Source organism: Narcine bancroftii, chromosome 1 (genome assembly GCF_036971445.1).
Source record: "Narcine bancroftii isolate sNarBan1 chromosome 1, sNarBan1.hap1, whole genome shotgun sequence".
Lineage (NCBI taxonomy): Eukaryota > Metazoa > Chordata > Chondrichthyes > Torpediniformes > Narcinidae > Narcine > Narcine bancroftii.
The window spans coordinates 41,775,723-41,792,167 of NC_091469.1; the positions used below are offsets into that span (position 1 = coordinate 41,775,723).

Sequence of the window (16,445 nt, forward strand, 5' to 3'; positions counted from 1 at the left end):
TGTTGGTTGTCAACCATTTTCATTTCCCCATTCCCACACAAACTTATCTTTCCCCAGTCTCATCATTGTGAGGGTGAAGCCAAACATAGACTTATCAGGTAATTCCACCTCTATCCAGTTCCACACTTCATTCTATCCTTTATTTGTTGCAGTACTTGCTACTCTTTCAACTCCCACTCATCGCACCCCCCACCCCCACCAAAACCCCTCCTCCACACTGTGGTCTCTTCTCTTATTTATCACTCCACCTCTACATTTCTTACCTTCACTTGTCTAGTCATCTTTAAATTCTTGGCTCCTCCCCACCCACTTTAGGCCTGAAATCTCCCCTTCCCAACCCAGTCTTGAGAAAGGGTACCGGCCTGAATCGTTGACTGTCCATGCATGCTGCCTGAATTGCCGAATTTTTCTAGCTTCTTATCGTTTGCTCAAGATTTCAGCATCTGCATTTAAAGTTGATGCTCAGGCTGTGATCTTGATAGTGGCCTTTGTGTCCAGCAATTGGAAGCAAAAATTTCCTAAATAGAAGTCTGCAATTGGACTTCACTGGCAAATGCTGACTGAGCTCTTGGAAATGTTCATACTAGAGACAGAATGACCCTTAACCCGACCTTGGTTTTCTTAAGCTTCTTGATAATAACAAAAAATGGAAGCTACATTGCTTTATTTGGCCACTTTTATAATAGAGCCATAAAAATTTAAAATATAAAAACAGGCCATTTGGCCCAACTTATGCATGATGACTAAGCTAGTATCATTTGCCTGTGTTTGGCCCATATCTCTAAATCTTTCCTATCCATACACCTGTCTAACAGCCTTTTGAATGTAACAATTGTCCCTGCTTCTATCACTTCCTCTGGCAGCTTGTTCCATACACCCACAACCCTTTCAGGCCCTTTTTGTATCTTTCCCCTCTCATCTTAAATCTATGCCGTCTAGTTTTAGATTTTTTTACTCTGAGAGCAAGCACACGACTATTTACTTTATCTACCCCCTCATCATTTTATTAACAATTATAAAGTGCACCCCCCTCCCCCTCAGCCTCCTATACTCCAGGGAGAAAAGTCCCAGGCTATCGTCGGTCTCTTTAAAATACAAGCCTATCAGTCCCAGCAACATTCTTGTGAATCTTCTCTGCATCATTTCTAGCTTAACAATAACTTTCTTGTAGTTCATTTACCAAAACTGTGCACGATACTTCAAATGTGATCTAACTGAAGTCTTGTACAGTTGCAACATGATGTTGCTTCACCTCTACTCAATATCTGAACTGATAAAGATCAGTGTCAAATGTCTCTTCACCAATTATGTCACCTATGTTACCAATGGATCCAAGAAGCTCTTATAAAAGGCCTAGTGCTGCTTTTGTCTCCATTTTTGCAAACTGAAGCATTAACTTCTGTATGTTTTATTAATACAAGTTTCTGAATAGAAATCAATGATACAAAATTAAATTTGATTCTTGTAAAGCACTCTCTCTGGAAGGTATCAAAACTGATTGTTTGGCCCATTGACCCTTGCTGTGAGTTCATCAAGAAACACTTGAGAGATTAATATGTATATTTAACTTTATATAATAATATATTTCATATGTTATTTGTTTTTTGAACGAATAAATAAAGTTTTTTAAAAAAATAAACACTTAAGAGAGACAGAGCTATTCTGCCTGTGGATAGGCACCAAACTCATAACTTCCATTTAGAAAGACAATGGGATTAAGGGAAGATTACCTCCTTTGCATGCACCATCTTATAATGTATATTAACTTTATTTCCAGGTTGCAGTTATGACAAAATTAAATGCACAACGTTATTGGCGCATCGTGATCTTCTTTAAGCAACAAGTTGAGAAAGAAGGCTCATGACTAACATCTGGATGGAAAAACTAAGATTGATTGTTGTAATAGAAGGCCATCACTACACGTGTGCTCGTGTGAGAAAGAAAATTGTCAGTCATGTGTAGTGATGTGCTTTTGGGCCAAATGCAGAATATCTGACCAGACCAGTGCCACCAAGGTGGTTATATGGATAATAAATAGGATAATATACCATGATAGTAATAATCTTTGTGTCCTGAGGATAAATAATAATGAGATTTGGAAAGGAGAATAGTGTGCAATTTTGAAAAAAATATGTTAATGAATTTTTTAAAACTGATTAAAGGCGATCAAAATAATTATTTTGTAAAATGAACTTTAGTTTGAATCATAACTGATTAATGTATCAAATTTATTAATAAACTTTTAAAATAAATTTGTTTTGTCTAGATTTCGGAAAAAAAATTCTGTCGTGGAGTCATTATCGCATTTAATTTCAAAACAAGGGGCTGACGAACTGACAGAAGGTACAGTAAAATTTTAGATAAATGTACATTGAAGACCACCTGGTGTGAAGTTTCAATGAATAATTTGGGAATAGCAATAAGATGTTGGGGTGGAATTTATTAAGGGTTTAGACCAATGAGGGGATTCAAAGTAGAAGAATGTGGAAGAATGAGCAGAGACAACTCATCATTGCTGGTAGGGAATAACATGTATAGTTGGAAGATAATGGAGAATTGAGTAAGCCAGTGGAAAAGTTAATAGTTTGTGAAAGTTTAATGAAGGGTTGAAGAGAAATATCGCATAAGCAAGAAACAATAGCTGAGTTGAAATGGATGTAAATAAAACAAATATACAAACCTGGAGGGAGGACTAATTGGAGATGGAGAGGCTTGGAGGAACATAGAACATGGAATAGTATGACACAGAAACAGTACCATCTGTGCTAACCAATATGCCAAATTAAGTTAATCCCACTACCTGGTCATAAAGTTATGCAACACGGAATAGCCCCTTCTGTTCAACTTGTCCATGCCAATCAAGTTGGCATTAGGAGTGAGTTCCACCTGCCTGCATTTGGTCCATATCCCTTTTAGCCATATATTTGACCAAATATCTTTTGTGTGCACTTCTACAGATTACTCTGGCAGTTCGTTCCAGATACTAAGTGAAAATGTTGTTCCTGAGTCCCTCTTAAATTTCTTCCCTCTCACCTTAAAGCACTGCCCTCTCATTCTAAATCAGCTAACTTGGGGGAAAAAAAACTGGACATTCACTTTATCCTGAATTCATAAACCTCCATGAGATCATTCCTCAGCCTTCTATGCTCTAGAAAGTAAAGTCCTAACCTATCTAACCTCTCCCCATAACACAAGCCCTCCAGTCCTGGCAGCATCCTCTTGAATTTCCTCTGTACCCCTTTGGGAAGGTTGATATCCTTCCTATAGCTAAGTAAGCTGAACAGCATGCAATATTCCAAGAGTGGTCTCATCCTTGTCTTTTTCTTTTAAACTTAATGACCCAACTGATGAAGGTAAGCATAATACACACTTTCTTTACCTTCCTATCTACCATGTGGCAACTTTTAGGGAGCTATTAAACCTCTAAAGGTCCTGCCATTTACTGTTCACTTTTCTCTTGCATTTGACCAGTGGTGTTCGGCAGGGATCAATTTTGGGTCATCTGTTCTTTACATAAAATGATTTGAAGAAAAATTTAAGTGTCATGAGTAGCCAGTTTGCGGATGACGTTAAAAAAAATTGATGCTGTTATAATTGTCAAATGATGCAGCAGGATATAGATCGGCTGGAAATATGAGCAGAAAAAGCGCAGATGGAGTTTGATCTGGATAAGTGTGAGGTGTTACTCATTGATACTAAAAGTAAACTCTGCAGTAAATGACAAATCTCTAAAGAGCAATGATATACTGAGGGATCCTGCGGTGCAATTTTACAGCTCCTTGAAAGAAGCAACACGAATAAATAGAGTAGTAAAGAATGTGTAAAGCGTATTTGTCTTAATTTGTTGGAGTATTGAACATAAAAACTATCAAATCATACTGCAGCTGTATAAAACTGTTAGGCCATATTTGGGTTGTTACATATACTTCTAGTGCTGAAGTTCAGGAAGGATGGGGGGACTTTGGAGAGCCTGCAGAAGAAGTTCACCAGATTGCCTCAATTAGAGATCATTAACTCTTAAGGAGAGGTTGGACAAACTTGGATTGTCTTCAGTTGAGCATCAGGCACTGAGAATGGACCCATAGAATTTTACTGATAGAGAGGCCCTGGAAAAGGAAGATAGAGACTTTTTCCCAAGGGAGAAATGACAAACATTAGAGGGCATAATTTTAGGTTGAGAAGGGGAATGTTTAAAGGAGATTTGATTTGCAAGGCAAGATTTTAACACAGAGAATGATTGGTGCCTGTCATGCACTGCCTGTGGATGTAGTGAGAGGAGATAAGTCAGCATTGTTTAATTGGCATTTAGGCAGGCACATGAACAGACAGGAGATAGATGAAATTATTTAAATTTGGCATCATGGTTGCTGTGCTGTGGGCTAAAGAACCTGTTCTTGTGCTGCACAGTTCAATGTTCTGTGTTAATCAAGGTTTCAAGAAAGTTTTCTTGTACTGAAAATTGAAATTGGATTATACTTATGTCTTTTGATATTAATTATTTTATGGTCACTTGTGCTTAATGAATCAAGCAATTGAAAATTTGAGATCGGTCCTTCGCTCATTTTATTCAAGTGTGTTGTGATATATAATTATCATCTTCAAAACTGACTCAAGCTGAGGAGTAAATGCAATATGCAAATAATCAACAAACACCTGTCAAAATCACAGCTGGCATGATTCCTATTTTCATCTCTTGTCAAAGAGGTGAAATCTCACCATATTTACGTGTGCAATAGTCAAATTTTGTGGGCCAATTTTTAGGGTAAAGTTGAGGGGGTCGACTATTGCAAGCATAGTACTTCTGACCGTGGTAAGTACATGCTTTTGTTAGAGCTGTTGAGAGCTCAGATGGCAGGCTGGGACCAGGTGCTAAGTCTGCGTTCGAGGCATCGGGAGCTCAGATGGGCATGCGGGCAGCCGAGGCGTTGGGGGCTCGGGTGGGCGGCCAGGACCGAGTGGTAAGCCCGTGGTTAAACGTCAGGAGCTCAGATGGGCAGGCACCTGGGGCCCAGGCGGGAGTCTGCAGTCAGGGCATTGGGAGCTCGGATTGGTGGGTGGACAGGCCCAAAACTAGGGGGTTGGGGGGTTTACATTTATGGTAAATACCAGATTTTTGGGTCAAATATAAAGAGGTCGACTTTTACATTGTATCAGCTATTACACATGTATACAGTATATGTTTTTGCAGTAAAACTGTAGTGTCTTCAGAAATGCACCACATGGTAGAAATGACTCACAGGACCAATTACTAAAACAAGTAAAATCAGGCCTATGCATGTAATGTCTGATTGATGTTGGGGGAGGGGGGGAGGAAAGGGGGGAGTGCCTGAGGCTTTTTGGGACCCAGAATTACGGTGAACATAAAACAGTTCAGCATAGGAATTGGCACAAATTCAACAAAAACTGCTGCTTGAGATGTACTCACTTCTTCCCTGCATATTCGATGTGTGTTATGGAACAGGTATGTTCCATGTGTCCATCCAGAAGCCACTTAAAAGTTACAATTGTATCTGTCCCCACTACTACTCCTGGCAGCTTATTCCAGGCACCTACCACTCTGTGAGAGAAGAAAAGCCCCACCCCCCTTGTTTTAAACCCACGTCTTCCAATGTGCAGCATTGGAAAAAAAGATTTTGACTGTCTACCCTATCAATGCCTGTCATAATTTTGTAAATTTCTATTTGGTCTCCCATTGCAGAGAGAAAAAAAAAAATCCAAGTTGGTCCAACCTTTCCCGATCGCTCTAATCCAGGCAATATCCTGGCCAATCTCTTCTGTACCTCAACATCCTTGAATGGGTGACCAAAATTATGCACAGTATTCCAAGGGGGCCTAATCAAAATTTGTACAACATGATTTGCTTGCTAATTGCCCTGCCCAATGAAGGCAAGCATACCATGATGCTTTCTCAACCATTCTAGCTACCTGCACAGCCAGTTTAATGGACCTATGAAACTGAACTCTCAAATCCCTCTGCACATCAATGCCTTAAGAGTCCTGTCATTAACTGTCTACTTTTCACATACTTTTGACCTTCCAAAGTGAAAATCCTCACATTTGTCTGGATTAAATGCCATCTGCCATTTCTCTGCCTAGATCTGTATATGATCTATGCTCTTTTGAATTCTTTGATAGCTCTCAACATTGTTTATTACTCCATCAATTGTTGTGTCTTCTGCAAACTTGCATATATCCATCCACCTCCTTTTTCATCCAAGTCATTTATATATATTACAAACAACAAAGGTATTAGAACCAATTCCTGCAGAGCACCACTGCTTATGGTGCTCCGGCTAGAATAACACCCTTCCATCTCTGGCTTCCTTGGACCAGCCAATTCAAAACCAAACAATTGATTCACTGTGGATCCCATGATCTGTACCTTTTGGATCAGAGTACCATGAATGACCTTGTCAAATCCCTTACCACTGTCCATATAGACAAAATCAACTGCCTTAACTTCATCAATCACGTTTGTCACCTTCTCAGAAAGCTCAATAGCAAATTTGCAAGATATGACATGCTCTGCACACACTGGCTCCCCTGATTGGACTATGCCTTTTCAAATGTAAATAATTCTTATACCCAAGTAACTTCTCCAATAACTTTCCTATCACTGATGTGAAGCTCAATCAAGTTCATTATTTCCCTTGTTGAACAATGGTACAACACTGGGTACTCTATGGTCCCCTGGATCCTCAAATGTTCCTAGAGAGAATATAAAGGTCTTCATCAAGATATCAGCAATCTCTTCATTTTTCTCTTTCAATAACCTTAGATATATCCCATTAGACCCAGGGATTTGGCCAACTTAATGCCCTTTAAGACTCGGAACCATCTCTTTCTTGATCTTAAAATGTCCTATCCTTTACATTCTCCACAATATGCTCCCTATTGCTGTCCTCTGTCTCTTTCTCTTTGGTGAATACTGATGAAAAATACTCATTTGCTTCCTCACCCTCTGACTCGAAGCATAAATTCTTTCCTTTATTCTTGAGTGGTCCCCTACTTTCCCTAATTATCCCTTAGTTATTTAATGTATGTATAAAATGCTTTGGGATTCCTTTTGATCATACTCATCAAAGACCTTTCATGGCCCCTTTCTAAAGCCTTATTCAAGCTCTTTCCTGCAATCCTTTTATTCTTCCAGTTGATTTTGGTTCCTTAAAATTAAGTACCTTTTCTCCAGCCACATACATCTATTTTTCTTATTATTTTAACCATCTTAATTTGGCACTTTAATTACTAATATTCCTATTTATATTGTCCATCAGAGGAGATGCATGCAGAGATGTGCTATGCTGAATGTTTACTTCAAAAGGCAGCTCTGACATTAGTACAGGTAAGAAACTACTTCTGTACTCAAATGTGGCTTCTATTACTTAAAATTAAGCAATTAACACACTCCACACTGGAATACAATATATGTAATTGCAACCAAACTTTTATTGACTAAATGGTTTGCAGCCTTTCCCTTTCTCTCCTTCTTAAAAAGTAAATTAAGATTCCAAGGGATTCAAGACTATCCAGTCATTCATGCTAGCAACCGATGATATTGGTTAGGGCATGAACTGCATTATCACTCTGGCCAGTCATGATGGGCCCCAATGTCCAAGTTTGTATCTTCCTACCTGAATTAATTAGGTGCAGATCAGAAGAAAAGCTACATTTTTATTTTTAGATAAAATTTGGATTAGTTAATTACAATATAATCATTCTTATTTTCCAACTAATACAATTCTTTTTTTTTCCTGGTCCAGGCTCAACAAAACGACATGACAAAGCCCTACTGTTGCCCAAGAGAAACTAATCAACTTGGGGCAGAAAGGGAAATTAAAAAAAAAATTTCCATAAATATTCGCGTATAATGCATTTCGTGTAAAATGTGACCCTCCCCCCCATTTTTGAGAGGAAAAAGGGGGGAAAATTTTACCCACGTGCATAATATGACCCCGCCCTCCCCTCCCCCGCCTGAGTCGTGCTGCTGTCTCTCCCCCTCTCCCACCCGAGTTGTGCTGCCGACTCGCCCGCCTGAGTCACGCTGCCATCTATCCCCCCAACCTAGTTGCGTTGCTGTCTCTCCCACCCGAGTCACGCTGCCGTCTCTCCCCCCCCTCTCCCACCCGAGTCGTGCTGCTGTCTCTCCCCCTCTCCCACCCGAGTCGCACTGGCATCTCTAGATTCCATGTGAATTTGACCTGCTGGTGTAGCCTACCATGCAGGACTCTGTGTAAAGACCTTACAGGAGTCCATGTAGGTTAATGTATACCATCTTGCCCTCATCAATCATCTCAGTTGCTTCTTCAGAAAAGCATGTTTTCTCAAACACAAACCCATGGTATAACATTAGAGAAGACCAATGAAATCCACAGTGAGTTATTAAATTGGTTAGTTATAAAAAAAATGAGGGTAAAAATAGTGTGGTGCTTTTTGACTTAAGGTTTGTGACAAGTGGTGGTCTGCAAAGATCTTGGTTGAGTTATGATGAGTGAGAAAGATTCTTGAAAGATATAGCAAGATATATACCAATTGGAAACTTGGGTGGATGGCAGATGAAGTTTAGTCCAGCCAAGAGTAAGTTGTTGGATTTTGGGAAGCCAAATGCAAGAGGGAAGTGTAGAGTAAATGTCAGAAGCCTTTGGAGCATTGAATTACAAATAGATTTTGGAATGCAAATCCATAGCTCCATGAAAGGATACTTTATTGGTCAGAGTAAGTCACATTGCAACTGTATAACACAGTGGATCTCAACCTTTTTCTTTCCACTCACATACCACTTTAAGTATTCCCTATGCCATAGGTGCTCTGTGATTAGTAAGGGTTTGCTTAAGGTGGTATGAGTGTGGGAAGAGAAGGTTGAAAATCACTGCACTAGACCCAATTGTTACTGAAATATTTTGCTTGAGAAAAATTGTCATTGGCCCATTTCCTTTGGAGTATGATTAAAACTGTGGTTTTCAAACTTTTTCTTTCCACCCACATAACACCTTAAGCAATCCCTTACTAATCACAAAGCACCTGTGGCATAGAGAATACTTAAAATGGTATGTGAGTGGAAAGAAAAGGGTTGAGAACCACTGGTATAACATGTTGGTCAGGCCACATTTGAAGCATTTTGTGCAATTCTGGTCAAAACACTATAGGAAAGATTTTAAGCTTCAGTGAGGGATCAGAAGATGTTAACCAGAATATTGCCTGGATGAGAAAACATTAGTTATTAGGAAAGATTTGACACACTTGGATTGTTTTTGATGGAGCTTGAAGAGTGACCTGACAGAAGTATATAAAATTATGAGAGTGGAAATACTAAAAGACATGGCTTTAAAGTGGGAGGGAGTAAAGAGATTTGTGAAGCAAGTTTACACATTGAATGATAGGTGCTTGGAACATGTTCCACACAAAGTGGCAAAAACAGATATGAAAGCAATCTTCAAGGGCCATTTGGACCAGCACATCAACAGGAAAGGAAAGAGGTTTATCAACCATATGCAGGCAGATGAGAGTAGTTTAACATAGTAAACACACCGAAATGCTGGAGAACTCAGCCAGTCTTTTCAGCATCTATAGCAGACATCTATAGGATAAACTGGGCACCATGTGTCCCCAGTTCTGCCCCCAAACACAACAAAGATAGAATCTCCCATATCCTCAACTACCACCCCACCTGCCTCCACATCAAACACATTATCCTCTGGAATTTCCAGCACCTACAACAGGATCCACTACCAGACACATCTTCTCCTCTCCTCCCCTCTCTGCCTTCTGTAGGGACCACTTCCTCCATGGACTCCCTCGTGCACTCATCCCTCCCCACAATTACACCCCCCCCCCCACCCTCCCTGGCACCTTTCCCTGTGGCCACAGGAAGTGCCACACATGGACCCACACTTCCTCACCTTGGTCCAGGACAGGCCATTTAAGCGAAGCACTGATTTACTGCATCCGATGCTCTCTTTGTGACCTTCTCTACATCAGAAAGACTGGGCACAGATTGGGAGATCACTTTGCTGAGCACTTTCACTGCATCCGCACCAGTGACAGAGACCTCCCAGTAGCCAACCATTTCAGTTCTGTGTCACACTCCCATACTCACATGTCTGTTTATATCCCACCAAGACCACATGCAAATTGGAGGAGCGATACCTGATTTTCCGCCTGGGCACTTTCCAGCCAGATGGCATTAACGTGGACATTTCCAGTTTCCTTCCCCTTCCACTTCCCTTCCCCTTTCCACTTCTCCTCCCTCCCTTACTCCTCTATTTAGCTTGCCATCCCTCCTCCCCTTGATCGCTGCTGTCCCCTCCCTCCCTTCTCCACCTATCACCTCCTGCCTTTGCGACCACACCTGTCCTGCACCCTTTTGTTTGGACACCTACTGACATTTTTCCAGACCTTGATGAAGACCTCTAGCCCAAAATTTCGGTTATGTATTTTTACCTTTGCTATATAAAGGACGCTGCTTGACTTGCTGTGTTTCTCCAGCTTTGTGTTTTTGTTTCAACCATAGTGCCTGCATATTTCACTCAAGATTTATTGTCAATGTTTCGGGCCTGAGCCCTTCTTCATGGAAAAAAAATCAGAAAACATAGAAGCAGGAAATATCAGCAAGTCTCAGAATTCAAGCAACGGGGGAGGAGTCAAAACCACCAAAAAATGTTAATTGGATATGAACAGGGTCTAAGTAGAATTTAACATGCCCATGCGCATGGAGACAGGGAAAGGAGAGATGATGGGGAAAGAAGTTGGTGGGGAGGGTTTAATGAAAGCCAGAGAAGTTGCTTTTAACGCCATCCAGTTGGAGGGTGCAGCAGACAGAGCCGAGGTGCTCAACAAAGCGATTTCCCAGTCTGCGTCCAGTCTCTCTGATGTGGAAGAGACCACAGCAGGAGCACCGGATGCAATAGCATGAATCTCTCAGTGGCCACCCATTTCAGTTCTCCATCCCATTCCCTTGCTGACATGATTGCCCATGGTCTCATGCATCTCATGGACTGCCAGAATGAGAACACCCATATATTGGAGTAAAAACACCTCCACTTCCAACTGGGTACCATCCAACCAGATGTCATTAATAGTGACTCCTCTGGCTTTTGTTAAAAAAAAACCCACCCCTTTCTTCCCCCATCATCTTTCCTTTCCCTGTCTTTTTTCACGCATGATGAATTCTCATCTCGTCCCTTATCATATCCAGTTAACACCTTTTGTTGGTCTGGATTCCTTTCCCATTGTTTGAATTCTGAGACTTTCTGATATATCCTGTTTCTGCTTTTTCTGAATTTGCCTTGAAGAAGAGCTTAGGCCCGAAATATTGGCAATATAGATGGTGAAAAGACTGGCTGAGTTCCTCCAGCATTTCAGTGGGTTTATAACAATGACAGCAGCTGCAGCCTACCAAGTGGCTGTTGGAAAATTGACTGAGTAAAAGATGTGGTGAGTTAGGTACTATAGGGGAAAGAGCTGATAAGGTGCTCTCTTGGCAGTTGAAAGCAGAACAGGTCTCAAGAACAATCAGTGTGGGGATACTTCATGAGATGAGGTAGAGCCAGGATGTAGGAATCTGGCTGTCCCAAGGAAAAAGTTTTTTAAAAAGTGAAAAAAAAATGTCAGCAGCAGTGGTGGTGTGTTGAAACTGGAACTGTGCTCGAACCACATGTGTGGCAGTGACACCCAAAAGATTGGGAGCCTGAGTGAGACCACGTGGATGGTTGCTGGCTTCGCTTGATCCGTCCTCTTTGGATCCAACTGCCAGTTGGACCTGTCCGGGTCACCAATGTAGAATTTACGCTAGGAGAAGAACGGCACACACACCAAAGCCTTGGAAAACAAGACTGGCTTATAGCTCTAGCCATCACGCTTATATGTGCCCCAGGCACTGATGTAAGGTTCCCGCCAGAGTTCCCCATCTTCCCGCCGTGTGGGAGGTCACCTGGGATGACAGCTGGTGTCACCCCAAGATCCGCGCAGTTGCCAAGTTTGTTGGCCATTTTGTGGGCTGGTCCTCGTCTACATGTGCGGGCCACTACAATACTCAATTTAAATGGCCAGTAAATGGAACAAAATATTTAGCGATAAGAATAGATAATAATTTAAAAAACATATTCAAACTAGATTATAACCCCTTAAGAGAATCGATGAAGAGTTAAGAAGATGCATGAAATTGCCTATAACTTTATTGGGAAGAGTTAATTTTATAAGAAGGAATATTTTTCAAAACATTTTCAAACGTTGCCCAGAAATTTTTTCAGGAATTGAATAAATATGTAAGAAAGTTTCATTGGAAGGGCAAAATGTCGAGAGTTTTATGAGAAAAATTAACTTGGAAATTTGAATTGGGAGGTTTACAACTTCCTAACTTTAAAAATTACTAAAATGCAGCACAATTGAGAATCCTTTCTTCCTTTTTTGGGGAGGGAGAAAAACCAGCATGGATTAAGATAGAGATGGATAAAGTAGGGGAGACAATACCTGAAGATTTGAAATATAAATGGGATAATAGAATAATAATTGTAGATAGGGATATTCCATTGTTTTTTTTATATTTTATTTATAATTTTAAACCATATGACATTAATTATAACATATTGATACAAACATTATATAATTGAATAAAATCCACCCCCCCAAGCCTCCCTCATCCTCCCAACTAACACCCTCCCTCCTCCCCAATCCACGTACAAAGAAAGAAGAAAGGAGCTCATCACTAAAGACAACAAATAATCAACGTTTTAGCTGCGGAGACTGACATTCACCAGAGCGGACCAGGAGATTAAATTTTAATACCAAGAGTTTTTAAATATGCACTCCCTACTTTTACCAAAAAAATGATATTTATCCCTATTTTGTTTAATATATGGAATAAGGTAAATGTTGAATTGGGAATGAGAAATTATGAGAAACCTAAAATGCCATTGATCTAAAATAGGCTTAATTTTTTTACAATGAATATTAGACTTTTTAGTAATTGGTCTAGGAAAGGGATTAGGAGAATAGTGGATTACTTTGAAGGGAGGAGCTTAATGACATTTGATCAATTGAAATATAAATATGGGATTGTAGCAGCCGATTAACCTGGTGCACAACATGGCCAACAAATGTGGTGACCATGCAGATGCCACAGGGACCAAGGAACTTTGTCCCAGCTGACAACCTGCATGGCAGGAAACAACGAGCAACGGCAGGAATGCTGACCAACCTGAGGCTGGTACTGCTATGACATTACTCCTGTCGTCAGCAGCGGTGAGAGAATATAAGCAGAGCTGCTAGTGCAATAAATCAGTCTTTGACTTGGACTCCTCATGTATGTGACTTCTTTCCACACTTCGTGGTAGCACGCACACTACATTGGTGACCCCAGCAGGTCCAACCGGCAGTTTGACCTGCAGATGACGGACCAAGTGGCTCTTCGTGCGGTTTCATTGAAGCTGTCAATGTTTTGGGTGTTGCAGCCACACATGTGGTTCGAATAGGCCAAGGCCCAGTTCCTTCTCTGACAGATCACCGCTGATGATACACTTTACTAATACATGGTGAGCTCACTTGACTAGGACAAGGCAGCTAGGGTCATTGACTTCCTGCAGCAGCCTCCGGAGCAATTCAAATATGATGCCCTCAAGGAGCTATTAATCTGCACCTTCGTGCCGTCCGATTGTTGCATATGGACGGATTGGGGGACAAGGCCCTATCCGCCCTCATGAGCGAGATGCTCACCCTTGTTGATGGACTCAGGCCTTGCCTGCTCTTCAAGCAAATTTTCCTGGAGCAGCTGCCTGAGAATATCTGACTCTTGCTCACTGATGAGGACTTCAGCGACCCCAGGAAAGACGCAGCCCGGCCAGATGTGCTCTGGAGAGCGAAGAAAGTAAACGGCGCCTCAGTGAAGCAGATCGTTAGGTGTCTGAAAGGAGTGAAATAGAAAGTTTCATTTGCAATAAATCAATTAAGAAATTTATTTAAGCTATGTATTCATTATTGCAAAAGGAATACAGAAACAAGGAATTCATAGATCTAGACAAAGATGGGAAACTGACTTGAATATTAGTATTGGGAAGAAAAATTGGTTGGAATTGCATCATGATAGTGTGACCAACTCAATAAATATTAAATACAGATAGGTTCAGTATAATCTTTTGCATCAATTATACATTACTCCATATAAATAAATAGGTTAGAATCACATTTATCAGACAAATGTTCCAGGTGTAATCAAGAGATAGGTACTTTCTTACACTCCTCTTGGTTATATTCAAAATGGAGACTTTTTTGGACAGACTTAGCAGTATTTTTATTACGGGTCACTAAAGTTAAATTTCCTCAAGATCCAATGCTTTTTTTATTAGGTAAAGTATCTGGGATTAGGCCGATATTAACACTTAATAGGTTTTAAAAGGAATTTGTGAAAATTGCAAGAAAATGCATAGCAATGTCATGGAAATCAGATTCAAATTTGGGAATGAATGGATGGCATGCTGAAATATGTAGTTGTATATCTCTTGAAAAATTTACATACAATTTAAGAAATAAATATGTCTATTTCTTAAAAATTTGATGTCCATACTTATATACTGTAGGCATTACATTATGAAATTATCCCCTAAACCTCAAAACCTTACCAACTTCTTGATGTTTATATGTTCAATATTGTAGAGGCGAAATTTGATTGAATTTAGTGTAACTTAAGTAAGCAGATGTATTTTTCTTTCTTCTTAGTTTTCTTTCTTGTATCCTTTCCTTTTCTTTCTTGTATCCTTTTCTGTATTTCTTTTTTTTAATGTAATTATTGGTGGGGGGTTTCAGAGGGGTTTGGTGTAATAAAATACAATGTATTACTGTTTAGGGATGAATGAAAGACGGTTCTGTATTTGGATATATATATATATATATGTATACATATGAAATTTAAATAGAATATTAAAAACAACAATGTGGTCAAAACAGATGCAAATAGAACATCCTACAAACTGCAAGAAATTAATGAGGCTTTTAAACAATTTTATTCTAAATTATATCAATAAGAACCTCAAGGAGATATTAATAAAATTGAAGAGTTCCTTTCACAAATGGAATTTCCAAATTTAGATTTGGAAGAACAGGAAGGATTCACTGCCCCATTTACCCAGATGGAGATAAGAGAAGGATTGAGCTCATTGCAGGTTAATAAGTCGCCGGGGGAGGATGGGTGCCTCCTGAATTTTACAAATAATTTAAAGATATTTTGATGCCTCTTTTTATGGAGGTATTAGATCAGGCTGTTGAGACCCATAATCTCCCAGAATAATTTTCAGCAGCAATAACTACAGTGATATCTATATTTCATTGTTGAATTCAGATTATAAAATTATTGCCAAAGCTTTGGCAAATAGACTGGCAAAATATTTACTGAAATTAATAAATATGGATAAAACAGGCTTTGCCAAAAAAAGACAGTCTGCAGATAATGTAAGCGGCCCGCTTAGTGAATTCATTTGGCCCAAAAGAGAGGTGTCTTGAGCATAGCTGTGGCCCTGGATGCAAAAAGGCATTTGATAGATTGGAATGGGACTTTTTATTTAAAGTGTTGGAAAGATTTGGATTAGGACAAATTTTATAAATTGGATCAGGGCATTATATCATGAACCTAAAGCTAAAGTTAATGGACAAATTTCTCCAGCATTTCCCCTATCTAGATCGAGCAGACAAGGATGTCCATCATCTCCAGCTCTCTTTATACTGGCTATAAAACCATTAGCCGAGGCAGATAATCTATTGATATACCTGACAGAACCAGTAAATTCATTACAGAATTTGTACTCAAAACTGGAAAATAAATTAGGATTAAAAAATGAAATTATGCCACTTATGGGTGGGGATTATAGTCAAAGTCAAAGAAATACTCAATTTATATGGCCCCCAAATGGGATAAAATATTTAGAGATCAAAGCACATGATAATTTACAGAATTTAGATAAATCATCTCCCCTTGCTTAAAAATGCTGAAGAAGACTTGAACAGATGATGGCTCTGCCAAACACTAGTTGGGAGAGTCAAATGTGTAAAAATGAATATATTTCCAAGAGTACATTATCTCTTTCAGACACTACCAATTTCAGTGGCTCAGAGGGTTTTTTTCAGGAACTAAATAAACATGTCATCAAATTCCTATGGAAGGGTAAGATGGCCAGAGTCTCCACAGAAAGATTAACATGGAAATGTGAGTGGGAGGTTTACAGCTCCCAAATTTAAAAAATTATTATTGGGCAGCTAAAACTAAATTTCTTACTCCCTATTTGAGGGAGGAGATGAGTCTTCATTGGTAAAAATAGAACTGTTTAAAGTGGGAGAGAAGATAGCAGTAGATTTAGTATATAAATAGGATTGAAAATTAATATCTGAAATTAATTAAATTAATTAAAACATTTAATTATTATCTGGAGTAAAGTAAATTATCAGATGGGTACTAAAGGAAGAAT

The 16,445-nt window shown here is 39.6% G+C and overlaps 1 protein-coding gene across 4 annotated transcripts in view; it reads left to right on the top strand.

The window, feature by feature from the left end:
• LOC138757445 (tetratricopeptide repeat protein 39B) overlaps positions 1–16,445 on the top strand; it is a 182,885-nt gene that overhangs the window by 130,271 nt on the left and 36,169 nt on the right. For all 4 annotated transcript variants that reach the window (XM_069924743.1, XM_069924748.1, XM_069924758.1 and 1 more), the window contains exons 6-7: positions 2,267–2,343; positions 7,275–7,342. In XM_069924743.1, coding sequence (XP_069780844.1) covers positions 2,267–2,343; positions 7,275–7,342 — 145 coding nt within the window. The remainder of the gene's footprint in view (positions 1–2,266; positions 2,344–7,274; positions 7,343–16,445) is intronic.